We start from the raw sequence: 16223 nt of genomic DNA, 5'->3' as shown, positions 1-16223 counted from the left end.
CTAGGTGTGATGGGTTTTATGTTTGCTTGGAGACTGGTTTCTAGAAGTATCCAAGTCATAACAGACACTAAAAGCAATTAAAAAAAAAGAGGTTAGGGATTATAATATCACTAAATCTGATTTTATTTATATGTATTTCCAAGGCCCCTTTTTGCAGCCAATTTACCCAGTAGTATGTAAATTCTGAATATCTAGTGAAAGATTATTACAATCAGTACACAACTGTGGAGGTTCATCTGAAATGTTAATACTAAATGAAGCAATCTAGGAAACACAATTTTGTCAATATTGCATTATTTAAATTGTATTTGTTCGTTATTTTTTTTCTGCTTAATTGAGTATATGTATGATTATATTCTGGGGTTAGCTGCCAAAGACAAAAGTTTGAAATTGAGCTGCTTAGCATATTAATCTAACAAAGCTGAAACTATATAGATTAAAAGCAATGTGACAATATCACAGAGCTGAGTGGAACCTACTAGCACATATCACAGAGATAGATCAGAACATCATAGCACATCTTGGGAGTATGGACCTTGGAGGTCTTCTAGTCCAGCCCTCTGCTCAAGCAGGAAAACTTATACCATCTCAGACAAGTGACGGTCTAGGCTCTTTTTAAAAATCTCCAGTGATGGAGCTCGCACAATTTCTGGGGAAAAGCTATTCCACTGGTTAATTGTTCTCACTGTCAGGAAGTTTCTCCTTAATTCCAAGTTGTCTCTCTCTTTGATCAGTTTCCAACCATTGCTTCTTGTCCTGCCCTCTGGTGCTTTGGAGAATAATGTGACCCCCTCTTCTTTGTGGCAGCCCCTCAAATATTGGTTTGCCTCTACTATGTAAGATTTAAATTTCCAATATAAAAATGAGTTATTATATCATAACCTTATATTAATTACTTCTTTGCCAGATTTAGTGATCATCACCTGCAAAACTGAACAGCTGTTTGCCTTTAATCAATTATTGTCTATTTTCACTGAGAGACAATCAGTCTTTAAATAGAATGATATAAAGGAATGTTAAAGTGCTTCTGGTTAGATAACAAAACTTGCCTGTTTTCATAGAACCTTGGGTGATGGCTTGATAGAATTTCATAATGGAATTATAAAAGTATTCGAATTCCCGTATCCACTATTCCCCCCTCCCACCCTCAATTACTTTTGACAGCAAGGAACGGAGAGAGGTGCTTAGGCATTTCATTTTACTTCAGTTGTCCAAATAAGATTGCACCTTGACCTCGCAGCAAGAAGATAGGATCTCTGGCTTGAAGCAGAAACATGTCTTGGGTTTGTTTCCATAAAATTCTGTTTTTTAAAAAAGTTAAGTTGGTTCTCTGTGAAAAAGTCTGCCTCCTCTGTTAAGACAAACACATACCCCCCAAAAACCCCATCTACAACTCAAATTGTTTGAAAAGTGCCTTTCCCATTACACTCGAGAAGGAACAATATCCATGTAGCTCTTTTTTCCATTTGCTGTTCCTGCCACGGAAATCCTATTTATCACTGTTCCGAGTTCACTGAATCCCACTGTTTTGTACTCCAAGATACATGTCTAATACAGCTTTAGTTTCCAAGATCAAGAATCAATTCATCAATCAAATCAAGAGCATTTCACCTTCCTTTTCCTATGTTTCTGCTATTCTATTTTCTCTGGTTTGGTTTGAGGTAAAAGAGTTGATGCTCTTGTTCCTTCCTCTACACCAGGGGTGTCAAACTTGCAGTGTCATCAATGATGGGATTCAGCCAGTTTGTACCACTTTGGCAGAACCGGTAGCTGTTATCATACCAGAAATATAATAAATTGAGTCTCGTCAGAAATCCAGATATAGTTCTTTAATTTTCACAACACTTTGAACCATAAACTTAGAAACTACAATGGCACACATTACACCAAAACTAACAACCATATTACAGTCTGGCTTACATAATATACTAAGCTACCACTCTGATCTATACAATACAGCACGCCGTAATGTACTTTGTGGCTTAATGTGTGAATTTAACCCACTGTGGTTTAAATGTTTTATCATTTAACACACTCAAGGGACCACACTTATTTAAGTTCACACAACGTACTGAGCCATAAATTGAGGTCTGTTTTTATGTAGCCAATACAAAACAAAAGACAAATTAAGTGTTGGACGATGATTCCGATTAGAATAACCAGCTCAGTTTCACTTGGTTCACTCATGAATTATAATTTGTGAACCAGCCAGTGAGATTTGTTTTTCTTCTTTAAGTGGCAAAAAATCATCAAGTGATTATTGATGTTTGGACTCTGGAAGGTTAGAATATATTTGGAGGGGGGGCACTCTTCTTACCCTGATGGCAAAACTCTGATGGCAAATTGTGACATTGCGCCGCTGTCCGGTTATCGCCCGGGTTATTCCAGACCTTAGGCGATATTATCCTTTTTTACGTGCACAGGTAAGGCGTCTCGAATGAGAGCCGAAAGCCAAGCCTTTGGGGAAGCGAGAGCATCGCCTGCTACTGAGCTGCAGAGAAGCCTGGGGTTCTCCCGAGGAAGCAAAGGACGGGCGTAGTAGGGGGCTGCGACTTGCTCGCGGGAGATCAGCCTGGTTCTCGAGGGCGGCGCTGCCAGTAGAACGAGGGTTCCACCCGCCCCGCCACTGCGGTTGTGCCGCCGCTCGGTGTGTCCCAGCTGGCGCTCCGTAGCAGGGCGGATGTTGTGAGGAACCGCGGCCGGCGGGGCTGGGCGAGGGAGGCAGGCAGGCGTGTGGTGGAGGCGGCGGTGAGTAGTAGCCGCGGTAGTGAGCTCTGGGTGCGGGGGGAGCCACTGCCAGGGAGGCGGCTGCCGTCAAGACGCGGCTGGCGGGCTGCGACTAGGCCCGGCTGGCGGGTCAGCTGGGGAGGCAGAGAGCGCTGCGCCTTTAAAGGCAAGCCGGAGAACCGAAGCCGGCTTGTCAGCCACGCGCGGGGAGGGCGGTGGGGCGCTTGGTGGAAAGCCACCCGCGCGGCAGGGAGGCTCCCGGTGGGCAGTCCAAGGCGAGACTGCCTGCTGCACCGGTCCTGCCCTTGGCGTGAGCCTGCCCGAGGGAGGCCTTTTTCGGGGGGGAAGAGTTGCAGGCGAAGGCTGGTTCCTCTCACCCTCCTTCTCCTGGGGTCTTCCCCGTCCCACAATCTCCAGCCTAGGGATTGGTTCCCTTTGCGCCTTTCCTTCCTTCAATTCCTGACGTGCTAGCGGCCACCTGGGAGACCGAGACTCCTGTGAAAAACGTGCTTCATTTGTGTCACCTTCCCAGAGTAGTATGGAAAGAACAAAAAAAAAATAAGTGTCTGTGGACCGCCCTTCCCGGGGAAAGGCTTTTTTTCAGTGGGATTTTGAAGCGTATTAACTTCGTAGGTATTAATGCCGGTAGAATTAATTTAGTGGGAAGTCATTTGCTCAGACATTGCACCTTAATCCTAAATTGATTAAGGCTTGATCTGGAGTAAGCACCGTCTATTTCAGGGGGAGTTCCTTACCAATAAATAGGTATGGATGAGACTGATCACTAAGCTGGAGGAGTTTGGAGGAGAACAAACCTCCCAGCAGTAGAAGGGGCAACTGTGAAATCAGGCAAAAGGTCATTCATGCATGGGGCTGTGGCTGGTGTTTCAATGCAAGGCTGATAGCTGAATTTTTTTCTTGTTACCAGTGGAAATCCCCAAATAAACACAATTCTACACCTGCAACCTTCCACGTCATTTGAAGACCAAAATTATTGCAATACTATGCAGGTTGGTTGTAGTAATATTTCAAAACTACAGTTGTGATTTTGGCTTCCATTTCCATGTGCCAAAGCCTAAATATAATTCTCCCGTGGATTTTCAGCTGTTAAGACGAAACTGATTTATGCATGATATCTTTCCCCTTGTTTACATTTATTTTAGTAGCAAATGTCTGCCATAGTTAAACCAGAAATTAAGATTGGGATTAAATTTTGTACAAATTAATTTATTCACATTATTTACTTTGAGTTGCTATTCCTATAACTGCTGATAGACAGAAGTAAGTCTAGCTGAACTTAACAGTCAGAATATCTTGAATAGACACCTAACCCATTTTGTACAGTGTATTATTTCATGCTGTGGTCAACTAAATGCCAGTGCAAAGCCCATCATGATAGAGAGTAGAATTCTCTTGCAGTTGTCCCCCACTAATGAATATTCACAGTAGGTTTCTCAGCTGTAATTATATAATAAGCAGCTATTGATAGCCTTTTTCTCCATGAATTTCATTAAGATCTTTCATAGTGATCGTAAGTTGACCATTGTTTCATCTTATGAATCTAATTGTTAACCCTACTTGAAATGTATTGTGTAAAATACTTTTAATGTGTCCAGAATCCATATCAATCTTTTTTATTTAATGATCAAAACTTTTACTGTAGGAAAATGGATTCTACCACATCATGGATACAGTAAACCATGGATTCTGCTATAGGGAAAACTGCATAATCTCATGAACATCTGGCTTGTTTTAATAATTTTAAAAATGCCAAATACTACAGTATTTGATAATTTCAACTGACTTATTTGCCCTTTTTCTGAGCGATCTAGTATCTTTCTCTAAGATAAGTGACCAGAATTTGGGCTTCCTTCTTAGGAATAGGCCTTCCTTCCTGCAATAAACCTGCATAAAATAGTGTTATAGAAAACCTAATTAATTAGAACTATCTCTGCTTTTGCAGCTGCATTTTGTGTCTTGCTGTCTGTTTCTTGGTCTCTCTTTTTTAGCATTCTCTGATATTAGAGTTGTTTCTAGATATGCATTTACTATCAAAGTTCACAATATAGAGATTATTAGAAAACCTGTTAACTCGGACTGGAAAATATTTTCTTACAAAGGTGCTGATTTGAGGAGAGGCTGTTTTGAGTGACCAAGCAGGAAGGATTTACAGAAACTTTTAAGGTCTCATAATGTAGTAATTAAGGCATCAGGCAAGAAATTGGCAAAAAATTGTGAGTTCTGGTCCTGCCTTAAGTACAAAGCCAGCTGCATGACCTTGAGCGGCTCTTTCCCTTTCTCTCTTAGCCCTAAGGTAAAGGTAAAGGTTCCCCCGCACATGTGTGCTAGTCGTTTCCGACTCTAGGGGCCGGTGCTCATCTCCGTTTCAAAGCCGAAGAGCCAGCGCTTGTCCGAGGACATCTCCGTGGTCATGTGGCCGGCATGACTAGACGCCAAAGGCGCACGGAACGCTGTTACCTTCCCACCGTAGTGGTCCCTATTTTTCTACTTGCATTTTTACGTGCTTTCGAACTGCTAGGTTGGCAGAAGCTGGGACGAGTAACAGGTGCTCACTCTGTTACGCGGCACTCGGGATTCGACCCGCCAAACTGCCGACCTTCTGATCGACAAGCTCAGCGTCCTAACCCACTGAGCCACCACGTCCCTCTCTCTTAGCCCTAGGAGGGAGCTAAGGGCAAACCACTTCCAAGAAACTTTGTCAAAAATAAAATAAAATCAAGGATTCTTTGGGCAGTCAAAACTGAGTCAAAAGCTCACATTCCCACCAGCAGAGATGTGTGGACAAGTTTAGTAATAATGTTTAGTATTTGTGAATATACTGTGGGGGTAAAAATATGGTTCATAATAATAACCTTCTGCCTTGTAGTGTAGTTCAAAGCAGCACTGCAATCTTAGCTCAGGTTTTTTTTTTACATTATGCTTCAGTCAGCATATGGATATATATTAACTGTTATAATGTTGCCAAAGTTACTTTTTGTGCTGTGTTGTGAAGGCAATATTGAATTACTTACTTGATATGCTTGTGTCTCTTACTAGATGAGGATAAAAGTTAGTTACTTTTGCTGTTGTATAAGTTTAAATAAAGATTATGACGGTCAAAATAAGATGTATTTGGAACTTGAAATATCCTTGCTTCATATTATGAGATAATGTTGTTAAGATGTTGTATGGGGACTTCACATTTGTGAGACAAATATTCTTGAAGCTATATTTAGCTATGGTGTTATATGTCTGTACTGAGAATGGATCTAGATATATAACAAATACATCTTTGAGGATAATCTATTGCTTATATGTTCTATTAAAAAACATTACTTTGAATAATGAAGAAGAATGAATATCTAGTAAAGCAAGTCCCCATAAAAAACATGTCACATTTTTCTCTTCATGACTATCAACCTATCAACTTTTTGTACTTACATAAATATGTGTATATACTTTGTACATTCTTCTCAGGTTTTTTTTCTGGAATAGGGTTTTTTCCTGTTCTTCATTCTCATCATTTTAATAGGTTTACTTTTCTTGTACAGTATTTGGTACAGTTTTCTTGTACAGTATTTGCTACTGTACATTTAAAATTTAATTTTTGCCATTTTACTAGTCCTGCTTGCAAATTTTTAATTTTTACTGATCTGTTCTAGTTAATGCTAAATGAAATAACTTAAAAGTTATGAGTTTATTTTTCCATCTTAGCTACTAATTCTTATTTAACATCAATTCTATTTAAGTCTAGATGCTATAAAACTGTTTGAAAAATATGAAGTGGAACATTATTTATTTATTTTTACATTTTTATAGCAAATTCTTAGAAACAGGCATGCCAGAAAGTGAAAATGACACTGAAAAATGAAATGCAAAAAATAGGTGTTTCTTTATATTATTCTCAGTAGTTTTATTTAAGAGCATTAAAATCTTTTATAGCAATTTTTCTACAACTGTTATAATTTCTAATTTATTTCATGTTACCTCTTTGAAGTTAGTGACATTAATACTGTCCTGAACTATGACATCAAGAAGTTCTGGCACAGCATTTCCTCGGAAGAATTACAGATTAAGCACTGAGTCTGAAAAGTCCAAAATTGCAGGTAGGAGCAATATTGTGGATTCTGGGGAGAAGCTACTTACCTTGTAGGTTTTTCTTGGTCCTAAGTCAATTATATAAAGGTCAAATACAAAGATATATATTTATTTTATTTATTTTATTTATTAAGGGGACTTATATCCCGCCCTATCTCCCGAGGGACTCAGGGCGGCTAACAACAACAAAAATTAAAGGTCTTTGTACAGTAAATTAAAATTTAAAATTGAAATAAATTAAAGATTAGAGTTAAAATTGTAAACATAATTGAAATCTCTGTCAGTCCAGGTCAGCCAGGTGGAAAAGGAGTGTTTTGAGGCCCTGGCGAAAGGACCGGAGATCTTGGGCCATCCGAAGCTCAGGGGGGAGCTGGTTCCACAGGGCTGGCGCTCCCACAGAGAAGGCTCTCCCCCTGGGGGTCACAAGCTGACATTGTCTAGCCGACGGTACCCTGAGGAGGCCTTCTCTGTGTGAGCGTACTGGGCGATGGGAATTCGTTCCCGGCAGCAGATGGTCCTGCAAGTATCCTGCAAGTATATTTTTTAATTTGACATCTGTTTGGAAGGTCAGCTAAAATCATAAATCTTTAGTAGAAAAAAAGCCCCAGCTAACAGAAAAAGTAAATCAGATACAAAAAAGACAGACCTTTTTTTTAACTAATCATTAAGAAGAGGAAGTTTCAGAAAGTATATTGTATCATATAGGTTAAGCTTACTTTCTAAATTGTGTGAATACAACCTCATTCACTGGATATTAAATATAATGATACATTACTTGGTTGTGACCTAGAAAGCCCAATATGGCATGTGGCCAGGCTACCTACAGAACTGTTTTTGTCCCATTATATCAGCCTGTCCCACCCGATCAGGTAGGGAAGGTATGTTGCAGACCCCATCAGTTAAAGAATTCCAACTGGTGGAGTCTAGGAAGAGAACCTTCTCTGCCTTTGCCCCTGCCCTGTGGAATATCCTCCCCCCCCCCACAGAGATGAGACAGACCCCCCATCTCCCGTCCTTCTGCAAAGGAGTTAAAATATGACTCTGCGGCCTCTTGTGGGGAGCTCAAAGGAGCATGCAGCCATGGAGGTGGTTGGTGCTCTGAGAGCCCTCCCTTTGCCTTCTTGATTGATTTGTAACAGATTTAATCCTTGCCTCCTTTTAATTGTAAATTTTCTACATTTTTACTTTTTATGTGCTGTTTTTATATTTTAACATTTTATTGTACACCACCTAGGAATACAATAAGATGTTACCGAGGGTGATGGGCAGTTCAAAAATGTGAAAAATTAATCAATAAATTCCTTGTCAAAGAGCATTGATAGAAGCTGTCTTCAGTCTGGAGGAAAAAAAATGTTTCTTAATTCTTCGTTCATACAAATACAGAAGAGCCGGTAGTTTTAATTCAGTGAGCCTTTACTTAGAAATATTTTTAGATTTTTATGAACAAGACTTATTGAATGGATGTGAGATTACTTGATGAAACAGACTGAGTTAGGCAAGTCATTCTACTGTAACCTGGTTTGTTTGAAATGGGAAATCATGCAGGAATATCATATTCGGTTTTAAATTTTAAAGAAGAAATAAATTCAACCAGAATGTGTTTGTGACACTCTGAAGGTAACACGAGTATCTTGATTACCTGACTTGGCTTTTGCTACTTGTTGTAGGAATAGTGAACAGCAAGCTCCTGAATGATTATCTTCATCGTATTTTTCCCAGTGCTGATGGAATTCAACCTTCAGCTGCATGCAGGTACTTGTTCTTAATTTATTAAATATCAAGCAAATCATACTATTTGGATGTGGCTGATGAGTAAACCTTTAGCAGGTAAAGTTCAGTGCTGACATTATATAAATTAGATCTACCATCTGTTTTATATATTATAAAGAAGAATTTTTGTTATAATATTTGTGCAGGACTTTTCCTCATTTTGAAAAGGTGTGTGAGAGGCAATGAAATCCTATTAGTTTTTATCGTACCCTGTAAATTTGGTTGTATGTTATTTACAAATTGCCAATAATGCCTTAAATTGTGTATCTTTTAATATCTATGCAACACTCAGAAAATTATAAATGTTAAATAGTAACTGCAGATGTTTATAGTTCTTGAGACTTGTAATATTTGTAATCTGAAAACCAATGTCCACTAAATTTCATATAAAGATGTGAAATTAATCAGTTTCAGGTCTTCCAATGTGAATTCATCGCTAGCATTAGGGTCTTCTCCAGAGAGCTGAATCTTCATAATGTGTCCAAAATAGAATAATTTGAGCCATTTGTGTCTTTAGTAAGAACTCTGGATTGATTTCTTTGATAAGCCATTGGCTTGTTTTTTTGGCTGTCCTCTGTATTCTCAGGGGCTTTCTCCAACACCAAAGTTCAAAGATATCAATACTTTTCCTATTTTGCTTCATTAGCATCTCTCTTTGAATTATTACAGGGTTACAGGTGTTGTGAGCATAGACAGATCACAGGATCTGAATACATTTTTCAAGGTTTTCATGGCTGCTCTACCAAGTGCTGCTGCCCTGCTGCATACAGTAGTTCTTGACTGCTTGTTCTCTACTGTTGATGGTTGATCCTAGAAACATTATTCCATTTCATTATGAGCATTGTGAGTTCTAAGTTTGGTTGTTGTATCTGTTGTCATTAGTTTGGTGGTCTTTATGTTTAATTTTGATTCCATTTTTTTCACTCAGCCCCCTTTATTACTAAAGTTTACAGATCCTTTGCATTTTCAGTTTTCAGATAGTGGTGTCAGCATAGTGTATGTTGTTATTGTTTCAACCTCCAATTTTAAAATTATCATAATCATCTTCCTCTTCATACATCTTCACCATATGGCCTTGTTTCATTTCTTTACTAACATGGGGCCAGCCTGTTTCAATATGTTCTGTCTGTACTATGGCTTTTTGACCTGTATATAGATTTCTCATGAGGACAATAAGATGTTCATAAGGCCTTAAGAAAAGCTGTTTCATTTCATAATTTATATGTTAAATTTGAATATAATTACATGATAATTTCTTTTATTTTTTGTCCCTAGATAGTACATGCAAGTTTAGCATAGTACTTATGCTGCTAGAGTTTCATGTGAATATTTCTTAGGACAAATGCATGTTGTATGTTTTTATTTAAAGATCTGTTAGGGTCAAATTATACTTAGCAACTGAACTCACAACTGAGTTGCTAGTGTTGTTAAAAATAACTTTCATCCTGTTTTACATTTAATTATGGGAGGTTATCAGGAAGAGGACTGGAATGGTTTCTTGTTGCATTGCTGCAGCTTTCCCAGACTGTTTATTCTTTAAGTATTCCATTTCAATATTTTTTTATTTTGAGTTAGAAAAAATTCTATGTCAGATTTCTTTCATTAGTTTAAGTTCATAGAGATCATTTGGGTAGAAACAAAGGTGTTTGTTGTTAGCACATTTCCCACTATTTTGAAACAGAAGCTGTATAAAACTTCTAATTATTATTAAATTGGCTTATTTTTTTAAAAAAAAATGATCCCTTATTTCCCCTTACGGTCCCTTATTTCCTCACCTCCCTGTGATGTGAACCTGTCAGTTGCTATCACTCTGCAAACATTTAGGCAAACATGTTTGCTCCCCAGTGTAAAACTATATTAGAGACATGTGGCACATTACATAACTCATGGATTCCATTTAGTTTGCTAGATCAGGGGTCCCCAACCCCCAGTCTGTGAACCAATACTGGGCTGCAGCATGCCAGCAACCAGGCCACACAAACAAGCAAAGCCCCATCCACGAGATGCAAGCAGCACACAAAACCATGCCCCTCCCCCCGTCCACAGAAAAACCTCTCTCTACAGAACCGGTTCCTGGTGCCCAAAAGGTTGGGGACCTCTGTGCTACATCACAAGTTAAATGAGCTTCACTTATTATGTCAATTCAGTGGGAAGTTGGAAATCATCTTGCTATAGTTTATTGAATATGTATAAAAAAGGTAAAGGTTCCCCCGCACGTGCGTGCTAGTCGTTTCCAACTCTAGGAGCCGGTGCTCATCTCTGTTTCAAAGCCGAAGAGCCAGCGCTTGTCCGAGGATGTCTCTGTGGTCATGTGGTCGGCATGACTAGACGCCAAAGGCGCACGGAACGCTGTTACCTTCCCACTGTAGTAGTCCCTATTTTTCTACTTGCATTTTTACGTGCTTTCGAATTGCTAGGTTGGCAGAAGCTGGGACGAGTAACAGGCGCTCACTCTGTTACGCGGCACAAAATTCAGAATTGAAGAAAAGGGTTGCCAAATCACTGTTTTGCTCATTTTAGGGGAAAAAAATATTTCAGATGCAGGTAGGTGATTCCTTTCTTTTGGAACATGCTTTCTATCAGTGAATGATGCAGCGTTTGCTGTTCCATTATGCAATGTCAAAATAATAGCATAGGGTCTGTTAGCGTGCTTTTTTTTACAGGAACTGTTTAGTTTTTAATCCCTTTGAAGAAGAGTTTTCTTGTATGTAAATAGAAACGTGAAAAAGTTCAACATATTTCAACATAAGAGTTATTTGTATAATGTAACAAATATTATGCACCGTTTACATTTTCTGGACAATTGTGTAATTTAAATAAACCTACATGGAAATTTGGCATGTAGAAAAAAGTAAGTACACCCTTACATTTATCACTACCTCAAATACCTAAACTTAGAATCAAGTATAAATTAGAACGTCATTAGAGAGGATCTGGGAGAAACTTGTCTTATTGAAAGCTCAGACATATAGTTTGATTGGTTGAAATGTTGGTATCATCTCTACAGAGATTGAAAGCTTTTTGAGGCCTCAAGGAAGATATAGATGTCTATGACTTTGGAAAGGGATTTAAAAGATCACCAAATAACTGGCTGTCAGTCATCCCATTGTCTGGAAGACCATCTAAAATTGGGGAAGATTTGCAACACCTGCCAACTGGTCTAGGCCAGGCTGTCCCAGGAAGTTCAGTGTGAGAGCAGAACACACAATACTGAAAGAAGCCTCTTAGAATGCAAAATGTCATTATTTGGTCTACAATTAATTTAATTTAATTTAATTTAATAATTTGATTTCTATACCGCCCTTCTCCCGAAGGACTCAGGGCGGTGAACAGGGCAATACACAATAAAAATCAAATACAAAAATTAAAAAACCATTAAACATCATGCCCATAAAATCAATACATATTAAAGTTAAAACTAGTTTTAAAAACCCAACCCCATCCCATCAGACCAGGCCAGCTTGTTCGAAAAAGAATGTTTTGAGATCGCGCCGGAAGGAGCGAAGGTCGGGGGCCGTCCGGAGCTCAACCGGTAAGCGGTTCCAAAGGTCTGGCGCGCCCACAGAGAACGCTCTCCCCCTGGGGGTCACCAATCGGCATTCTTTGATTGGCGGCACCCTGAGGAGGCCCTCTCTGTGGGAGCGCACTGGACGGAGGGAAGTTGACGCTGGCCGCAGGTGTTGCCGTAGGTAATCCGGACCCATGCCATGAAGGGCTTTGTAAGTCATAACTAACACCTTGAACCTCACCCGGAGAGCAACCGGTAGCCAATGCAGCTCGCGGAGCAAAGGTGTAACATGGGAGTATCGGGAAACTCCCAAGACAACTCGCGCGGCTGCATTCTGCACCAGTTGGAGTCTCCGGGTGGACCTCAAGGGCAGCCCCATGTAGAGAGCACTACAGTAGTCTAGACGAGAGGTCACGAGCGCATGAGTGACTGTGCGCAAGGCATCCCGGTCTAGATAGGGCCGCAACTGGCGCGCCAATTAGCTCTCCCCGTTATTGATACCAAAGTGCATGAGTCTACCATTAGAAAGAAGCTGCACAGATTAGATCTATATGGAAATGTGTGCCAGGAGAAAACCTTGCTATCCAGAAAGAACTTCAGGGCAAGGCTAAAATTTGCTTATAAGCACCTAGGCGAAGACCAGGACTTCTGGGACAATGTATTCTGGACCGTAGAGGCAAAGTTAAAGTTATTTGGTCAAAGTACCAATATTTATTTATTTATTTATTTAGCGTATGGCTGGTCACACACAGAATTAAACGCACTTCATATTTCCAAGTTAGAACAGTTAAAACAATTTTTTTTAAAAAAGAAGCAATTATAAAACCTAAGAGGAAAACAGAAATAATTTCAGAGTTTAATGTCGAGTTTGGAGATCCAGTCAGTAGCTGCCGTTGTTACACAGAGGAAGTCCTTAAAATCTCCTGGGTATCTTCTATTAGTGCATTCCCTCACTATATGTTGGATAGTCTGTCGGGGAGCCCCGCAATCACATTGTGCTGAAGGTGTCTTTCCCCATTTATACAGAGAATCAGCACACACCCCATGAGTCGTTCTAATTCTATTGTATGTCACCCATATGTGTCGGGGTAGATTAAATCCTGGAGGTATACTATTAGGGTTAATATGCTCAGAAATATCTTGGGAGGTATAGCTACTCCATGCTTCCATCCACTTTTGTATAGTGCTCTGATGTTCAGCCAGCAGCTTAAGCACTGTGAGGAGTGGTGGATTTCTTGACTTTAATCGACATCTTAAGAGATCAGAGGTATAGGCATGAATGGGTAGAGAGGAGTTTAGCAGGATCTTACTATACTCTCGAATGAGAGCTTCTTGTCATCGTAAGTGCGGGGGAAGTATGTGGCTAAGAACTGGTAGCCAGTGAATAGGTGTAGATTTTATGCACCCAGTAATTAATCTCATCGTATGGTTGAGTTGAACATCAACAAGTCTTGTATGTGAGCTGTTTATCCATACAGGTGTGCAGTATTCCGCTACAGAGTAGCAAAGCCCAAGGGCTGCGCATCGAAGAGTTGGAGCTGAAGTTCCCCAAGTTGTTCCGCATAGTTTTTGCAGAATGTTGTTTCTGCTGTTAACCTTGGCAGCCATATTCTGAATGTTTTTTAAAAGACAGGGTCCTGTCTAAGGTGACCCCCAGATATTTTGGAGTTGCCTCATATGGGAGCAATTTGTTATTTAGGTATACATTGAGTTCTCTTTTTGCCAGTTTATTATTAAGATGGAAACATGATGTGACTGTCTTATTTACGCTTGGGATTAACCTCCATTGGTGGAAGTATGTGCTCAGAGTTGTAAGGTCGGCTGTAAGTACACCTTCTGTAACTTCGATGTCCTTGTGGCTATATGCTAATGCCAAGTCATGAGCGTAAGAGAACTTTGTTGATAGCGTGGGTGGTATATCGGAAATATATAAGTTGAATAAGGATGGGGCCAATACACAGCCCTGAGGGAGTCCATTATTCAGATGTCTGAATAATAGCATTTGGCCAATAGGATTTCACTAGAAGACCTGGACAGCTTACCATCATAATAAATTCTTCATTGTGCAAGAAGGTATTTAGGATAATATGAGATCATTTGTTAGAGGATTGAAGGTGAACTGAAAGTGGACCTTTCAATATTACAGAAAAACCTACCAAGGAAATTAAAGGTTCTGGAATTGCCAAGTGAAAGCCTGAATTAAAATCCTATCCAGATGCTATGTAATGATTTGAAATGGGCTGTACATGCAAAAATCCCCTAAAACACAGCTAGAAAAAAATATGCATGGAGGGGTTGCAGAAAAATCCTTCCCAATCAGTGTCAGGTTGTTTCTACCAAAGCTAGTAGTAGCAGGCTTTGGAGCAAAGAATGCCCTTACTTTATGCATTGAAGGAAATGGCACGTCTCATTTAATTTTTTTGTTGAATAAATGATTTGCAAAGACATTTTTTTATATTTTTATTTATATCACATTTTTCTTTATATACTGTTTGAAGATAAAATATTGATATGCCCACATATGTTAAAAAAGAAAAAAACTATTATACAGGATGTTCTTACTTTTTCACATGACTGCAGCTTTATTAAATTTCTTTTTTTGTATATATATTTTATTAGAATTTTTTAACATAACATAAATCATCCAGTATGTTGTCTGGGTAACATTTAACAATTAATTTCTATGATCTATCTTCCATATGTTAATTTCATTTGATTTCCCCTTTCCCCAAAGTATCTTTCTTTGCAAAACATTAGATTAAAACATTTCTCATTTTTAATTAACAACAATTAAGTATATAATTTCAATAATCCTATTTGTCATTTTAATTGCCTTATCGTAAATCCTGTTACCGTGTTTATTTCAGCTTATTTCTCCCCCCAAATTCTAAATACTAATGACAATTTTTTCAACAATTAACTATATTTACATTGGTGGATTTAATTCTGTTTTTTCCATATAAGCCCTCTCATAATTTTATATTTCTTAATAAGTAAAAAAGTAGAAAGAGAAAAGAAAAGAAAAGAGGAGAGGAGAGAGACAAAAAAGAAGAAGAAAACAAAGAAGAAGAAAGAAAAAGGAAACAAGAAAAAGAGACAAGAGGACTGAAATACAAAAAATAACATACAACTTAAAATATGTATCCCTCCTAATTTAATATATATTTATTCCCTCATAGCTAAGAATGTATTTAATCTATTTAAGCTTTAAGCATTCCAGTCAATAGTTCTAATCATCTAATCCTTTAACTCTCATTCAAAACACATTTTTATGCTTTTCTTATCATCACATTTAAATAACTAAAACATTTGCTTTTGTTTAAATCATTTCAACTTGTTTTTAACAGAAAGAAAGAAAAAACATATTAGTTAAGAAAAAAAAGAAAAAAATCATCTCTCTAAGAGTAATATATTTCAAAGTTTTTCCATTTCTTTAGCCATATTCAAATAAATGTTTCTTTTTTAAGTATTCTTTCTGATAAGTTCCATCATCTATTTTCTGGATTTCTATTTTAGTCTTTTTTCTCTGGCCTTTGCCTTTCTTAATCAGTATGTTTTGCTGCATCATTTGTTTCCCTGTAAGGGATTTTTTCTCATTCTTTTCCTTATCTTCAAAGTTGCTTGGACGTGTTGAAATATTTCCCATTTGAATTAAATCATGATTTTTTATTTTATATGGTTCCATCTTCAAGTCTCTATCCTCAGAATTATGTTCAGCCATCTCTACTGTATTTTCCTGGGAAATTTCTTGGAGTGAAATTAAGTTGATTCATACTGTCAAGATTATTCTGCATTTCCTTGTAGTTTAAAGTCATTGTCCTTTGAAATTGTTGCTGCTTTTCATATGTTTCCTTTTGTGAAGTGTTCATTTTATACGGTTCCATCTTTAAGTCTCTATCCTCAGAATTTTGTTCAATCACCTCTACTGTATTTTCCTGGGAAATTTCTTGGAGTGAAATTAAGTTGGAAATAAGTTGATTCATGCTCTCAAGGTTATTCTGGATTTCCTTGTAGTTTAAAGTCATTGTCCTTTGAAATTGTTGCCGCTTATATGTTTCCTTTTGTAAAGTATTCATTGCTTCAGCTTTGTTACTCTCACTTTGTTTACACAGCTGCATTT

General features: G+C 38.4%; 1 protein-coding gene across 4 annotated transcripts in view; it reads left to right on the top strand.

Moving 5' to 3' along the window:
* The first annotated feature begins 2498 nt into the window (after positions 1-2498).
* RNF123 (ring finger protein 123) overlaps positions 2499-16223 on the top strand; it is a 118365-nt gene continuing 104640 nt past the window's right edge. For 2 of the 4 annotated variants that reach the window (XR_014025079.1, XR_014025080.1), the window contains exons 1-4: positions 2499-2748; positions 3656-3737; positions 6725-6833; positions 8493-8577. Coding sequence is in view for 2 of the 4 variants with exons in the window: in XM_081317386.1 (XP_081173512.1) it covers positions 6752-6833; positions 8493-8577 (167 nt within the window). In the remaining 2 variants the exon portion in view is untranslated. The remainder of the gene's footprint in view (positions 2749-3655; positions 3738-6724; positions 6834-8492; positions 8578-16223) is intronic. The other 2 variants (XM_081317386.1, XM_081317385.1) reach the window with 2 other exon arrangements.

Source organism: Vipera berus (genome assembly GCF_964194415.1).
Source record: "Vipera berus genome assembly, chromosome: 2".
NCBI classification, from domain to species: Eukaryota; Metazoa; Chordata; class Lepidosauria; order Squamata; family Viperidae; genus Vipera; species Vipera berus.
This window is presented reverse-complemented; position numbering and strand designations above follow the sequence as displayed.